This window comes from Salvia hispanica, chromosome 4 (genome assembly GCF_029641045.1).
Source record: "Salvia hispanica isolate PSC_SH4W2 chromosome 4, Shi_PSC_v1, whole genome shotgun sequence".
In the NCBI taxonomy this organism is placed as follows: domain Eukaryota; kingdom Viridiplantae; phylum Streptophyta; class Magnoliopsida; order Lamiales; family Lamiaceae; genus Salvia; species Salvia hispanica.
The window spans coordinates 26,889,369-26,905,605 of NC_142695.1; the positions used below are offsets into that span (position 1 = coordinate 26,889,369).

Here is a 16,237-nt window from a genome sequence, read left to right on the forward strand (position 1 = left end):
ACGCACAAAACAAAACCTCCTAAAATACCATGTTGTTCCACAAGTATGACATCTTTTGTGGAACGGAGGGAGTACTAAACAGCTCCTAAAATTTGCGTCATCTATGAAATTGAAGTATGTCATCGATACGGATAGAATTTTAAACATGACATTTTGATATGTTAAAAGAAAAGGGAAAGAGCAAAAAATAATTTAAAAATCCAGATTCGTAGAACCAGAAAATTGAGCTTACCAACCAACCCCAGAAATAAATAAAGTAATAAATCGATATTTAACCTATTTCAATTTTTAGGGAAGCCCAACCACAGCGAAAAGGTCAAACTATCGATGCGATGTACTCAAAGACTTTGCCATTTATTAATTTCAAAACCTAATGTAATCACAACATCTAATTATTAAGTTATTAAAAAAATAATAAAGTTAGTGCTGTAGAAATCAGCAATGATATGTGCTTAATATAAATATCTATGAGGTCTCCCGATGCTGTCATTGTTGTCCACTACTTTTATTCGTTGCAAAGGTTTGTGTGTGAGATTTGTGTGTGAGAGAGATGGAGAACTGGAAGAACTTGATGCATGTATTTGTGACGATATTTCTGTCGAATTTTGCATCGTTGCTAGTAAATCCAACTATTGCAGACGTTACCATGGAAGCTGTGTGCCCCGGAAAAGATGAATGTTCACTCTCCATTTATCTCTCCGGCTTCCAACAGGCTGTATGTCTCTCTCTTTTTCTTTTTTTATTATCAATGAATAGAAATTTAAAAGTTACGATATGGTAGATTCAAACCTGAAATCCATAGTTTTACATTAATTACTTTATTACTAGGTCAACACATATACATATGCATCTCTTTCTCTGAATGTGTGTGTGAGTTAATAAGATAGGAAGATTATGAGAAAGAAAATATTACTATCACTTTATCGGTAATGTCCAGTTATAGTTTGTTAGGAAAATTATTGCATGCATTGAAGAACACATAAGGAGTTGATTGATATAATTTTCAGTCACAAACATGTTTCATTGGGGTAATATAATTTATCATGTTAAACGTTATCTGAATGATTTTAATGGTAGAGACCTTTTTTCTTGTTAGTTCCTCTCCAAATAATTAATCCCTTACAGTGGCGGACACAGAAATATTTATCAATATGGACTGGAATTTCTAAATTTTATTTTAGAGTATACATTTGAGTACTGTAGATAATTTGTAGGGATTTTTACACTATAATTTACATCAAATTTGAATAAATTTTAAAAACAATTAATAAAAAAAAGTAAAAAAAAAAATTCATTGAGGGCTTAAGCCCCGTCCCCACTATACTTGGGTCCGCCCATGATCCCTTATCAGAGAAGATGACTCTTTCCTAGGAGTATGAGATTTTAGACACTCTTATTTTAAAGAGTTTAAATAAAAAGAGAAAATGTTAATAATATTTTAAATTAAAAACATAGATCAAAGTAAACTATAAAAAGGTTATTGGATATTTTAAATTAAAAAGATAAATCAAATAAACTATAAAAAGCTTATTGAATATTTAAAACTAGAAGAGCCGAATAAAATAATATAGATATAAAAGTAGTTGAATATTTTAACTATTTTAATTTCTAAATAAATAATGGATCATTTTTATCGGGACAAAAATAAAATAAATCGTGTTTAGTGGGACGAAGGAAATAATATTAAGATGTTTTAATAGAAAAAAGTTAAAGAGTATTTATATAGGATTATAATCAAAACTGAACCATATCTTGCAAAACACATTTATGTCCTTCTCAGATATAAGAATGTTATATTTACTTTGATTTTTGTTTATTTTATAAATTTTGAATTGAAAAATATGGAAGTTAATTTTAAATCATTTAAAATAATTCTTTCTAAAATGACTTACTCCCTCCGTCCACAAAAGCAATTTGTGTATGACACATGTTTTAATATAGAATTAGTAAAATAAGGGAGAGAAGGGAAAAAAGTAAGATAGAAGGAGAAAAAGTATGTGAGAAATAGTGTTAGTGGAATGATGTGTAGAGCTATTATTTGTTGAAAACTTTCCATAAATAAATGTGCTCTATTTTTTGTGGACGGCCAAAAATAGTAATTATGCTCTATTTTTTGTGGACGGAGTGAGTATTTTAAAAAAATCTCCATATTAAAAAAAAACCTCTATGTTTTTATTCTTTATTTGGCAATAAGATTGAGTTTTGTATTTATAATCACCCTATATACACTTAAATATATTACTCCCTCCGTCCCTGAAAATTTGTCATCTAATTCCTTTTTTTTCCGTCCCTAAAAATTGGTCACCTTTCACTTTTACCATTTGGGAAATTGGTCTCTAAAATCATGAACTTTTTCAAAAATTTGGTATTTCCCATTAACTTTGAAATTGGTATATAATATCATGAACTTTGCATTTTGTTTGGTATTTTCCCAAACTCACCCAAATATGATATTTTCGTCAAAATCTTATTTAACGTAAGCAACCGTGATATGTTTTATAATATTTTAAACCATTTTTTAAGTTCATAACATATAGGATAAAAAGTCACGTTGAAAACCATGTAAATTTAATTGTGTCAAGTATGATTAAAAAGCCTCGTAAGTTAGTCAAATATAGTAATAAACATGCCGTGGGAAATACCAAACAAAATGTAAAGTTTGTGATATTATATACCAATTTCAAAGTTCATGGAAAATACCAAATTTTTGGCAAAGTTCATGGTTTTAGAGACCAATTTCTCTTACCATTTTTAGTAGTGGACCTCATATTCCACTAATAATTCTCACTCACATTTTATTGTAAAACTAATATATAAAAGTAGAACCCACATGCCACTAACTTTTTCAACCCACTTTCTATTACTTTTTTTATTAAAACCAGTGCAGGGTCAAATAGTGACAAATTATGGGGGACGGAGGGAGTAATAAAATAAAATACTCCCTCCGTCCCAATAAATATGAAACGTTTGCTTTTCGGCACAAGATTTTATGTAGTGTTGTTTTGTGAGTAAAAGAAGAGAGAGTAAAGTAAGAGAGAGGGAAAAGTAGAGATAAAATTATTTCTATTTTAAGAAACGTTTCATTTTTAATGGGACAACTCAAAAAGGAAAACGTTTCATTTATAGTGGGACAGAGGGAGTACTAGATTAGTTACATGATAATAGTTATAATATTTAAATAGAAATGATTGGCGTAATTTGTATAGTTTGCTTAATAATTAAAGTCCAATTGCCGACAAATATGTACTCCCTCCATCTCAAGATATTAGACCCTTATTTCTTTTTGGGGTGTCCCAATATATTTGAGTCATTTTTATTTATGGTAAAAATACTACCAACTCCACTTACACTACTAAACAACATCTCCTAAATTCATGTGCTCAAAAGAAAGGGCTCTAATATCTTGAGACGGAGGGAGTATCTTATATTCCACTAAGTTTCGAACGTGAATTTGAATTCAGGGAAATTTTGTAACCCCAAACTGTATTTTATATTCCACTTACATCAAACTCGATTTATAACACCACAATTGGTTATTATAAATATTAATTACACTGTACTATGGCTCCACTTGCTTGGTTTTCTATTTTGGATCGAGCTTCAATTTGCTAGTTAGCGTAACACTGAAATGAACATGGTTTTCATGTTGGGATGAAGTGGGATTCAAAATTTCGTAATTAATACCATAATTATATTAATTAAGAATTAAATTTTACTAGGTTCGACTATCTCGGTTTTCTAGTTTGGATCAAGTTCCAAGTCAAATTTGATTATACATATGTTGTTTTCGTTCATTTAAGAAACTATGCAAAAAATTTAATTGATCAAAAGAAAATCCAATATGATGCTAAAGATGTAAAACACAAATAAATGCAGATTGCAGGATTGGCGTCTGTGGTTATGATGCCATTGATTGGGAATTTATCCGACACATACGGTCGAAAACTTTTGCTCACAATCCCTTTAACCCTCGCAATCATCCCTTTTGGTACATATACTTTTTCTATTCCGATCATTAAAATAAGAATTGAGAACTTTATTAGTTCGTTGATTCGTTAATATCAGTTCACCGATTGCTGATACTGAAAGTCGGCAGCTGATCATATGTTTTGTGATTTTAACTGATACTACTATTAGTGAATCAACAAACTTGATTGGTTCTCAACTTCTCGATTTAATATGGTTCTTATTTGATCACAACTCGATGAACATATATGTGTGTGTAGTAATATTGGCTACGAAGAGGACAACGGAGTTCTTCTACGTGTACTATGTCGTGAAGACTCTAACATCAACAGTAACGGATGGTGGCACCATCTGCCTCGCGCTTAGTTACATGGTACCTCCTCATCCATTCTATGTCTAAACTCATCAACATTTTTCTTGTGTAATAAATCATTTACTTGGTTTTATTAGGCTGATAATGTATCCGAGGGGAAACGTGTGTCCGCATTTGGGATATTCTCCGGTGTGGTCTCAGCAGCAATGGTTTGTGGAACATTAACTGCTCGAATTCTCCCCACAGATCGTATAAATCAGGTAGCGGCCGTTGTAGCCATTGTGGCAGCAGTTTACATGAGAATCTTTCTCGAGGATGATCGAAGGATGGCCCACCTCGCCAACGATGGTGTTGAGCAGCCAATGTTGAAGTCCACAACTGAAGAAGAAAGAAACGAGTCGTTGAAGACCACGGATTTGATGAAGTTGCCAAAGGACATGTATCGTTTGTTCAAGACCAGGTGTGAAATTTGACAAATATTCGATAATTGATTGAGGGTGCTGAAGCCCCCCCTAACATCGTTTTCACGTATTTGCAGCAATACTGTCTCATTGGCCTCGTTCGTTGCCTTCTTTAACAGCCTTGCTGAGGCAGGGATTTCTGCTTTCTTGATGGTTCTCTCTCTTACTCTCTCCTTTTCGTTCTCTCGTGGTTAGTTCTAATTAACGAGCGAGGGTACATTTATCCTGGGCAGTATTTCTTAAAGGCGCGGTTCCATTTCCAGAAAAATCAATTTGCTGATATATGGCTTATCACATACGCTGCAGCGACCTTCTCAACCGTATGTGCTCTTCGTTTCTCCAAAAATGCTTCGTTCCAGGCTTATCTAGTAGTAACATGCTACTAGAATTAGGTTGTTTGGATAACAAGATTCTCCCTTGTTTACAACATATTTTAAATGTAGTATTGATTTGTGCAGATGGTGTTAATGCCCCTACTTGGTCCAATTCTAGGAGAGGAGACACTTTTGTGCATAGGACTTTTTGCAGGATTCTTGAATGTTTGTATTTTTCCCATTTTCTAGTTGTCTTTTTTCATCAAGCTGATAAAAAGTTATAAACACCAAGTGTGGGCTATTTATTACAGATGCTGCTTGATAGCATAGCTTGGGCACCTTGGGTAAGCTATTATAACATTTGTTAATATAGATACAATTTTTATGGGATGAAATAAATAGAAAGGCTTCTTTTTAACTTGTATATGCAGGTCCCTTATGCTTCTGCCTTCTTAGGAATCTTCCTCTTCCTAGCAAGTCCAAGTGTAAGTTAAGATTACACTCCATCCATCCCTAATAATTTATCACCATTTGATCTGGCACGAATTTTAAGAAATCTTATAGAAAGTGGGTTGAAAAAGTTAGTGGAATGTGGGTCTTATTTTTTATATACAGTATTAGTTTTATAATAGAATGTGAGTGAGAATGAGTTAGTGGATGTGGTGTCCACTACCAAAAATAGTCAAAGTGAAAGGTGACAAATTTTTGGGGACGGAGGGAGTACATTAATCCTACTTTTGTTGCACATGCTGAATTCATTCAAATCTTGCAGATCAGATGCATTATTTCAAGAAAAGTCGGTGCTCATGACCAGGTTAGCCTGCATACTAACGGAGTAGGGGTTGCACTTATATTTAGCTTGCACATGCTATAACATTGATGAGAATTTGTTCATCAGGGGATTGCTCAAGGATGTCTTATGGGGATAGCTTCATTAGCTAATGTTGTCTCTCCATTAATCTTTAGCCCTCTCTCTGGTAATTACTTCAACTTATTTTCTTCCCCAAATATTTGATAAAAAAAACTCTATAACCACTACATGTGCAACGTGTTTCAGCTTTGTTCCTATCCGATGACGCCCCATTCAATTTCCCCGGTTTCAGTATCTTGAGTGTTGGCCTCGCCTACGTAAGATTTCTCCGTTTTAGTTCATGAAATGCTATACTCATCGTATTTAATCGAATAATCTTTTCGTGTGTGCAGCTTATAGCTTTCTTTATCAGTATAGTCATCAAGATTCAACCGCATTGCTCAACAAACAACGCATGTAACCACTCATGTTCCTTGGCCTAGTCATTCAAATCAAACATACATACACTCAAGCTTTGTTTTCCTTAAACAATCTACTAAGGAAATACGCCTTTGTTGTGTCCCTATACTTTTGTTATTTTGGTAAATGTAAATAGAATACGAGTTACACTTACATTCATTACACTTGGTTTTATCATCAAGAATCTCAATGATTGTCAAATTCTAACATTTCTTTGGTAATTGGTATATAATATAAACTAGTAGTACTATAAGATTAATGTCTTCACTACATAATTGTATATTCCGGGCCTTATATTCGCTATAAATTCAAATTTGAACTCGTATAAATAAACATGCTACAATTATGAAATGATCCAAACCCATAAAGGAAAAAAAATGGACAAGGGTTCACGCATAAAAAGTGAGACCCAAAGTTTAGATGGAGTTGAAGAAATGATAGAAATAATATATGGATAGAACACCATTTTGCATACCAAAGACCTCAATCCAAACTAGGGATGCACTTTTAGTCAAAGCAACCACCTCATGGTTTAACGTTATAGCAAAGAGGAACTAGGGCACATATATAAAAAATTGGAGAAAATACTCCAAACGAGACATCAAATTGAACAAAGCATATTCCATCCGTTCCATAAAAATAAGTCATATTTCCTTTTTCATTGATCCCATAGAAATAGTACATATTTATTAATGAAAACAATTTTATTCTCTCTTAATTTATCAATTATGGATCACACCATCCATTAACACTAATTCAACTATTTTTTCTTCTTATATCTTACTTAATCATTTGAGTTCCCCCCTCCAATAAAATTATTTCAACAACCTTTTTATTGTCTCTTTTACACATTGAAACCCATGTCATCCCCAATTACACATCAAGAATTTTAAGTAAAAAACTTATCTGAGTAGAGTCAAATTCAAGCTTGTAAGAGATTTGTGCAATAATAAGCTATCACAGTTTAAAGACTTGATAATCGTGAAAAAAACTCTAAAAAGGAAAAACTACAAAGCATTGCAGAGTAAAATCCGCAAAAGGCCTAACATGCTAAGGAGTAAGCCTTAATTTTCAAAATGAAAATGCAGTACAACCTTAAAATAAAGGGATACTGTACAATGCAAATAGAATAATTGGACTTGCAATCAACCCTAAAATTGGAGGCGAGTATTAAGATCCCTAAGTTAAAAAGAAATTTTCCTTCTTTTATTGTTATTCACTGATGGCCGCGTTTCAATGCCGAAACGAACCTTCCAGATTTCTCCTTTCGTATGTCGTCCCCATCATCTCCAACCTATTTTCAACTTGCATCATATTAGCATTGAATTTCGAATGCGTTTGTTCTTCAAATAAAAGATGCTAAGATTTTCACGGATAGTTAAATAATAGTATAGCTCGTAAAGCACACGTGATTATGATGTAAACGAGCTAAAAACCATATTCGGGTATACTGTCTCTACCACTGAGTAAGTGTCCTATCCGGAAATAAAACTTGTTGAGAATAAGTATTCCTAGGTCAATGAGTGAGAGATGATGCATACATGTGTAACTAGAAGGTATGAGGTGATCATTAAACAGAAAAGAACAATACCTCCTTAGCAATTTTCTGCGAGATCTCCATTACTTCAGAAAAGTCAGGTCTCGACGCTGGATCTTGCAGCCAGCATCTCTCAAGCAGCTCGGCAAGCTTTGGGTGAGTGTTTTTTGGAATAGTTGGTCTGAGACCCTAAAACGCCACACAAATGGAACTTGTTTGAAGTTTATTGCAACATTTTCACAGGGTATGCACAGAGATTACATCTTGGTAAACCAAATGCGTATTAAATGGTCTTCACGAATAAAAGACCCAACTGCAAAACAGACTAGAAGCCTTACCTTTTGGACCACTCCAACAGCAGCTTGCAAAGGAGTTAAGTACTCATAGGGGATCTGACGAACCAAAACAAAACATAGAGCTAATTGTCGTCTACAAGAATCAAGAGTGAACAATTTAGAGAGCAGAAGAAGTACCTTTCCGGTCAGCAGCTCCCATAAAACCACCCCAAAGCTGAACACGTCTGCCTTATGATCATAGGGTTTATGTTCAATCACCTGTAAGAGAACAGGTTTTGTGAGCAAATTAAGATTAATCTCATACTGAGACAGGAACCGGAAAGAATATTTAACATTTTGAATATGGTGGACTGGACGAGGAAATGCAAGGAGTCTACTGATGCTTAATTTGAACTACTATATTCAGCTCCAGACGACCTCTTTTCAACCCCGAATAAAAGTGCATAAATTCTTTAGTTTAAAGTGACTTCAAATATAAGAAAGCCAAGCATGGGAATCTTCAGAACTGATAAGATAATGATAGTCATAGTTATAGCTCAAAGAACATAATTTGCATATGCCTCGTTAGATCTCCTAATTTCAGATTTGGTTCAAAGACAAAGGCATACCTCAGGAGCCATCCACCTATATGTCCCAGTTTCAGCTGTCATAACACCTGATTGTGATATCACCCTGGCTACCCCAAAATCAGCCACCTTAACAACCTGTAGATAAAGACATTTGAGATCTCTTCCAAACTAGCAAATCTACAATAGTTGGTGGGGAAAGTTGGTAAAGGCAGATAAGTTGGCGTATAAGATAAAGTTATTGTATCAATCTTACATAGAACCGAAGTAAAAACCCAAATATTTTCTACACATGAATAATTCTATCATTTGACAGATTTTTTTATGTTTGGTATGTGAGGGGGACGATTAAAGCAGACTCAATTTAAAAGTGCTTACTTCATTTTCATCCATCAAAAGATTAGCAGCCTTCAAGTCCCTGTGAATGATATTGTTCTGATGCAAATAGTTCATGCCCTTTGATACATCAATAGCTACTTTGAGTAAAGCTGGGAGCTTAAAAGTACCCCTTTGCTTGTGTAAATAATCATAAACACTCCCTCCAGACATGTATTCTGCAATAAAACATAACAAAAAACTTACCCTGATAGGCATTTTACCTCTTAGTAGCTCAAACAAGAACTTAACATTTTTTAGGCCACGGGTACTATGTCTAACATATACCTGTCACTATGCACAATTTAGGAGGTCTCGTGCATGCTCCTATGAACTGCACAACATTTTTGTGTCGTACTTTTCTGCGAGTAGCATAAAGTAATCAATAAAAAGAGAATAAAAAGATAAATAGATAACAATTCAGTTAAGAAATCTACCCACAATAATAAGCTAACTTTAAGATGGATGCCGGTGTCAAGTTTACAAGGTCAAAATAATAGCAATACTGATGAACTGAGCAAAATAGATTTGCATGGATATTAGATAACATAAGTGAGACAACTGTGTCACAAATGACCATTTAAAAACCAAGAATTACCGGCTGTCGATAAAAAAATTGTTGTTTAAAGGATGTATCAAGCATAGCTGGTCACCTGTGTATCCACAAATGTACAACAACGAACCTCATTATATATACTTCCTGGGCAAACTCCTTTTGTAGTTCAGTATTCAATCGCTCTGTCTTGAGAATTTTGATTGCTACTTCCTGACTGCAGAATGTACCTTTATATCTGAAAAAAGAAATAGGTATTTTTTCATAGTTACTAAATAGAACAACCCAACTGCATCCATATGTTAAATGTAACAGTCTGGTACTTACAGATCACCATAAGATCCTGATGCTATCTTGGACTCAAATTTCAAGAGTTGAGGATCAATTTCCCAGACATCAGTACCATCATTGGGAATTGTCAGATGATCAGCTTCACTTTTAATGCATAGTGGATCAATTTCACTGAGAGGAGGCAGGTTCTGTGTATTTGGCCACGAATTTTTCTGCATCAAACATGAATCAATAATGGAAAAGCATATCTGTTTCCGTTGATTATAACATTCTATCAGGTAGTGTCACTGTCATCACATAACAATAAACCAGGCATATATGAGACAAATACGAACTGACTCAAAGAAAAAAGAGGAAAGATGCCAAGAAAACCATAGTAGACCTAGTACACAGGTGCTGTAATAGAGTAAACTAGTAAAGTACATAAGCATTAGCAACAGCAGCTTCACACTGGCTTCATAACAGCGAATATAATGTGAAGTACCTCAATCTTGAAAAGTTCTTTTTCTATAGCAGTCCGGAGTTGCTCAATCTCCTGAAATATGAAGTCAGGGACGACCCAAAATGCATGGAAACAGTAAAATTACTACAAATGAAAAGCAATTTAAAGGACATTCGTAGGATGAAACATATCTGACATGAAAGAGGGAAGATAGCCTAAGAAAATGAAACAATCCATACAACAAAAATGACAAAATTACGCTTTAGATACCTCAAAGGGGCACCCATCAACAACAAACACATCCAATGAATAGCCATCCATTGTGGAAAAGGCATGAGCTTCTTGGATGTTCAGTCCAATTTCAGCTAATAAAGAAGTCAACTGTAAAAGCCATCATTAGAGAGGGTACTTCATGTTGAATGTGTCATGTGACCCCAAGTGAAATGGATAGGTGCACTAATTACCTGACTGAGAAGCTTTGGCTTGTCATCTGCTGAAAAGGTAATCTCATGCATGGCCCTGTATTAACGTTGAAGAATAAACTTAATGACATGCCTGTCTAGTATGAACTTATTTTCATCAAACATTACAACTTCTCAAACAAAACAGTTGAGTGGTAATGACACAGCTAAAATTCCAGAAAGAACATTTCCACACATTAAATTAAAGCTGTGTATAAATCAAGACTGGGATTGCAGAATATTAATCAAACTGTGCATATAAAATACCCATAATGGACATACATTATATAGTACTATTTTGGTTTATTGGCATGATGAGAGTGGGACATCCAATCTATCTTAATTAAATATATGTTTGATTCAGTTGTGTCATCTCTTTACAACAAGCTTTGAAACTTGCAACCCACTTCAAAAGCTTATTTTTAAAGTCAAATCCAACTTAATCAGTCAAAGGTCGGCAGTTTCACTAAAATTTTCCATTATAAAAATCATTCCCTAAAGTCGCCCTTTCCTTGACCGGATAATCAAGAAAACTCCATCTATCCCAAGTACCAGTGGCAGCCTAAGAAAAGTGGAACGTCTAGCTTATTATTCTGGATGTGTTCCCACAAGGAATAAAATTTAGCTCCAAAAAGAATGTAATGGAGCAAGACAAAGTAACAAAGGATCGAAAGTAAGAGAACCCCCCCCCCTCCCACGCGAAATGGCTGATGGACCAACTACTTTGCAAGGACCCAAAAAAGTCAACCAAAATAAGAAATGGGTGGGACATGGAACAAAATCAATTGGATCCAACCAATAACAGCCTCAAGAGTGAAAGCAAACAAGTCATGTGTGATGTCAACTAAGTATAAAAATAATGATAGAGATCAGATCAATTATATTGTATACCTGGGAAGCATGGTGCCAGCCTCTATGACACTATCCCCATCTTGAACTTCAGATTTATTTGCTTCGAGTGCAAGAGTGTCAAGATTAGGAGAAGAACCAAAGGCAGGTGGGGGATGGATACTGAATGAAAAATGGGATAGTAAATACTAAATATTCACAGAGTCATTAAAGCCTCGCAAAAACTACATAGATCTGAACCAAGAGAGAGGTAATGAATAAAATATTATAATGATGAAAGATAATGACAAACTGAAACTGTTAATACAGGAGCAAACATGACAGCTAACTTTAATTTCAAATGAGTCGCTGGCTACACCTTCCCCTTCTTGGTGAATGTGAATGTACTGAATCCCCAGAATTCCCATCAAAGAGAGGTACAACCTGTGCAGGATTAAATTATTATACATATAGATGACATAAAGCAAGCATAACTATCATGCGAACAGTAGACAGAGACATGGGTTGTTAGACTGTGACACACATTGGCTGGCTAGTTTATTTGAACTTTAGCGAAACAAAAAGTGGACAACCATTATAGAACTCAAGAAGCATCTACTTTTATCTAGGGGCAAAAAATGCAACATATTACATTACTATGTAGTCTAAGTAGCGACTCATTTGCTAAAATGTCAGATTCTACCTAGATAGTAGCTGGGATACATTCATGAAACAACCATCTTTCACTTTCCAAACCTCACAATATACCATTTGCTAAAATTAAAATTAAAGTCATTGAATAATAAATCTAGCTAGAACCTCTGGCACTTGAGATCATTATAAGGGTAAAACCTTAAGCTTTTTTGAAGTTGGACGTAAATTTTAAGGTATAAAGCATGGGGATTCTGGTGAAATCAGTTAGCATTCACTTTTATAATTACTCTGCAGATCCTATTTGTCTCCACTCTCCACCAATCAGCCAAGTTGACTATTCTACCTTCTCAAAGAAACAGATCCTATCTTGCTTTCAAGCCTAACGATCACCAGAAGCCACATGAATGGGTAGCGAACATTAAACAATAAGATATCAGGATTCCAGAGGGGAGCAGAACAGTAATAGTTCACCTGTACAAGCCGAACTTCGAAAACTGGCCTGTTAGCAGGATCACGAGCTAGATGCAGTAAACGCTTGTGCGTGAGAAGATCTTCTGCCCTCTCAACGTTGACATCCATTGCATACCTTCGGTGAAGAGACATAAACCTCAGTCATAGACTAACTAACGAATCGAATCGATGCAGAACGATACAATTGTAGAGAAGTAACAACAACAACAACAAAAATCATTGACATCACAGCTAATTTTAATGGTAATCTAACTCGATTGCAGCAAATGACTACAGTCTTAGTACACCGTAACAGCAAGTTCCACCAATTAAAAGCAGAAGACATGTTTGAAAATGTTAAATCAGCTGAAATTAGTGAATCCAAACAATAATGGAAATGATAGCGATAGAGAGTGAAGGCAACCTGGCGGGGAGGCGATTGAAATGCGCCCAAAGCTGGTCATCGAAAGCAGGCTCCTGCGCGTCGGGATGATGAGATTCCTTGAGCCGCCGCAAAACCTCATTGTAAACCTCCACTTTCTTTCGCTGGTGGTGGCTCTTGGCAGCCGAAAATTCGACCACCCTACTTCCACAACTCTCGTTATCTTCCATCACCATTTGAGATTGCGATTGATTTTGCAAAAATCGCAACCACAAAGGCGTTGATTTCGCTTCAAATTTCGATGCAATGGGTTTTACGGTTCATGTAAAGTGAGATTTCCATCACGCACGTAGCTAGTGTGGATTTGAAACGGCGAAATCCCTGAGAAAATGAGAGAGGTGTTGGGATGAATGTGGATTTTAGATTTTTATTTTGTGTTTCTGAATTGGAAACGCACTCCCATCAATATCTTCTGTTGATTATGAAACGAAACACAGTACGGCTTGTTTAATAACAAAGATGAGATATAACAAGATTTATTAAATAAAATAAGAAATGCGGGCTTCGTGTCAAGATAAGCTCGGATGAAGGTTTTTTCGTTGTTGTTTGGCAGACAAGAAATTATCTACATTTTGTATTAATAAATCATAATAAATGAGGTAGAAATGCTATCTGACCAAATTTATGAGATACATATCTTTGTATTTAAAGGAAAAATTTGCAGGCTGACATAATAAGTTAACTATGATATCAAACAATTAGAAATAGTCATATATGTATCTATATCTAGGCATTACTAACTTATCAAACGGGCCCTAAAAAGCGGTAAGTATCACCCACGGCAAACTCATACATGAGTGATGGACCCCACCATCATATTTTATGTATGCGTGTATGTATTAAGAAATGGATTAAGGTTTGCTGTAGGTAATTTTCTCCGGTAAAAATATAAGTCTGGTTAGTGGATTTGATTTGGGTTTCTTTGTTTTTAATTCTGTTGCTGAAATTATATTATGAATTGAATTAAAACGAATAGGTCCTAAGTCTAGGTCTCTAGGTCTAGGTCTAGGTCTAATTCTAGGTTGGTGGCTGCAACATTTATTTGTACTGGAAAAACAGTATCGAAGTGTTATTTAGAGCGTCTCTAATGGCGGACGTCGCGGTAGGACGTCGCCGACGTCCGACCGGACGTCCACCGTAGTGAAGAAAGGGCGCCCACGCCCGTCCCCAACGCCCGTCGGATGGGCTCGGACGTTCGACCCACGAGCGGGCGGACGTCCGAGGTCGGACGTCCGATTTTTTATATATTTAAAAAAAAAAAACTCTATAAATAGGGCTCATTGAACTTCATTTCATTCACACCACTTGTGTTGACAAGTTTCTCTCTCTAAATCTACAAATTTCATTTCTACTACAATGGAGTACAATAGGAACTCCCCTACCACGAGCGGAGGAAACACACTCACGTTTCCCACCGGAACGACGGGAAACTTTGCGGGGATGATGCCAGGAGCAGCGGGGATGGGCGGTATGCCGCCAAATATGGCAGGGGTGGGTGGGATGATGCCCGGGGCAGTAGGGATGGGCGGTACGCCGCCAAATATGGCGGTGGGTGGGTCGATGCAGCACAGGGGCCCGAGGACGCCTAGGGAATCTGTCTATCGCCCATATATAGATTTGTTGGCCGATGATTCCCCTAGTACTATTCCGGAGACTCAGTACGCCGGTATCGAGACTTTCTCTTTTGAGGTGTTGCGAGCGGAGTTGGGGCTATCGTCTATCCGTGAGACTCCCGATGAGGCAGAGCCTGTTGCAAGGGGCGGGAGCAAAGGCAAGGGCAAGGCCAGAGACGGGGGTAGGGGCAAGGGCAAAGCCCCGAGCTCTTCCTCGCACACGGGGGCAGAGGAGGAGGAGGGTGAGGATGAGCGGGAGAAGAGGACGATCTGGACCGTGTGGGAAAATGCCGCGCTTGCGAAGGCTTGGATCGGTGTAGTAGAGGATCCCTATGTCGGGACGAACCAGTATGTTGACCGAATGTGGCATCGCATTAGTGAGGCCTACCTCATACTCAAACCGTCTGGGGCGAATCCTCGCACTCCCGAGCAATGCCGGAAACAGTGGCTTCGGTTGAGGCCTAAGCTCAGTCGTTTTGCCGCCCTCTACCAAAACAACATACGCATGGCAACCAGCGGCATGACTGAGGATGATGTGAAGAAACGAGCCTTGGCCCAGTACCCCGACAAAGAATTGAAGTTCAAAGATTTTGACCAATGGGAGGCCTTTCTCGTGGTCAGGGAATCGCAAAAGTTTTGTGCGGATGTCGACTCGGGCTGGAAGCGGACGAAGATCAACTCTTCCGGTGAGTACAGCAGCAGTGCTGGTTCGCATGAGCTCCCTGAAGCCGATGAAGTAGCCCCGCTACCATGATCAGACTCTCGCCGTCGTCGTTGCCCGATGGGGCAAAAGGCTGCGCAGCGGATGGCGAGGGGAAGCGGCAGCGGCAGCGGGTCCTACGAGGTCGAATCGGAGGCCCCTGAAGGCCCAGGTATGAACGACCGTCTCGCCCGCGCGGAGCTAACGAAGACCCTGATGCAGAGCATGAATAGGTGGTTTAGCACGCACGATCCTGACAAAAGGATGTGCAAGGATGTGATCGATGCGTCGTCGGCACGATTTAGGAATGCCACCCATTGATGATTATGGCGTCGAGATTGGGGGCGGGGACGTCGGAGGCGGCAGCGGCACGGGCGATGGGGACGAGGACGAGGAGGAGTGAGAGCCGAGGGTTGTATTTCTCGACTTTTTATGATTATGTAATTTTTAGGTATTATGTAATTTTATTTTTAAATTATGTAATTTTTTTTAAATTATGTAATTTTTTTAATGAAGTATTTGAATTTTCCCGTATTCCGTGTCGATACTTTAATTCCGTAAATAAAAAAGTCCGTAAATTGAATAATTGCGGGAAGTCCATCGCCACCCATGCTGTGGGGACAATAATCCTAAGAAATAGCGAGTTCATATAGGTGGACTTCTCATAGGTAAATAGTATGGACTAGAAAGTAGTTTCCAATATTA

General features: G+C 37.0%; 2 protein-coding genes across 3 annotated transcripts; one reads left to right on the forward strand and one right to left on the reverse strand.

Moving 5' to 3' along the window:
* The first annotated feature begins 508 nt into the window (after positions 1-508).
* On the forward strand, positions 509-6,604 carry LOC125196873 (uncharacterized). 2 transcript variants are annotated; one of them, XM_048095533.1, is made up of 13 exons: positions 509-715; positions 3,877-3,988; positions 4,227-4,339; positions 4,417-4,739; positions 4,818-4,893; positions 4,974-5,060; positions 5,199-5,279; positions 5,366-5,398; positions 5,486-5,539; positions 5,827-5,868; positions 5,953-6,031; positions 6,112-6,182; positions 6,258-6,604. In XM_048095533.1, the coding sequence occupies exons 1-13, from the start codon at positions 551-553 to the stop codon at positions 6,345-6,347; spliced, it is 1,326 nt and encodes a 441-aa protein (XP_047951490.1). In that variant the 5' UTR covers positions 509-550; the 3' UTR covers positions 6,348-6,604. The 2 variants fall into 2 exon arrangements, with proteins under 2 accessions (XP_047951490.1, XP_088913740.1); XM_089057614.1 differs by lacking the exon at positions 3,877-3,988 and having other exon boundaries at positions 541-715.
* A 745-nt stretch (positions 6,605-7,349) lies between these two features.
* On the reverse strand, positions 7,350-13,642 carry LOC125196802 (serine/threonine-protein kinase STY46-like). Its single transcript, XM_048095429.2, has 16 exons — positions 13,202-13,642; positions 12,799-12,913; positions 12,053-12,117; positions 11,737-11,856; positions 10,849-10,903; positions 10,655-10,765; positions 10,427-10,477; positions 9,979-10,154; positions 9,782-9,889; positions 9,387-9,460; positions 9,102-9,277; positions 8,766-8,861; positions 8,335-8,415; positions 8,200-8,253; positions 7,916-8,050; positions 7,350-7,618 (listed from the first exon to the last, which is right to left on the reverse strand). The coding sequence occupies exons 1-16, from the start codon at positions 13,393-13,395 to the stop codon at positions 7,541-7,543; spliced, it is 1,689 nt and encodes a 562-aa protein (XP_047951386.2). The 5' UTR covers positions 13,396-13,642; the 3' UTR covers positions 7,350-7,540.
* Positions 13,643-16,237: the final 2,595 nt, after the last annotated feature.

Excerpts from the sequence above, each read along its gene's own strand:
- LOC125196873 (XM_048095533.1), top strand. The coding sequence starts at position 551 with ATGGAGAACTGGAAGAACTTGATGCATGTATTTGTGACGATATTTCTG. Across the intron at positions 3,989-4,226 it reads CCTCGCAATCATCCCTTTTG|TAATATTGGCTACGAAGAGG; the intron begins GTACATATACTT and ends ATGTGTGTGTAG. Across the intron at positions 6,032-6,111 it reads AATCTTTAGCCCTCTCTCTG|CTTTGTTCCTATCCGATGAC; the intron begins GTAATTACTTCA and ends AACGTGTTTCAG.
- LOC125196802 (XM_048095429.2), bottom strand. The coding sequence starts at position 13,395 with ATGGTGATGGAAGATAACGAGAGTTGTGGAAGTAGGGTGGTCGAATTT. Across the intron at positions 12,118-12,798 it reads TCGAAGTTCGGCTTGTACAG|GTTGTACCTCTCTTTGATGG; the intron begins GTGAACTATTAC and ends AATCCTGCACAG. Across the intron at positions 8,416-8,765 it reads ATAGGTGGATGGCTCCTGAG|GTGATTGAACATAAACCCTA; the intron begins GTATGCCTTTGT and ends GTTCTCTTACAG.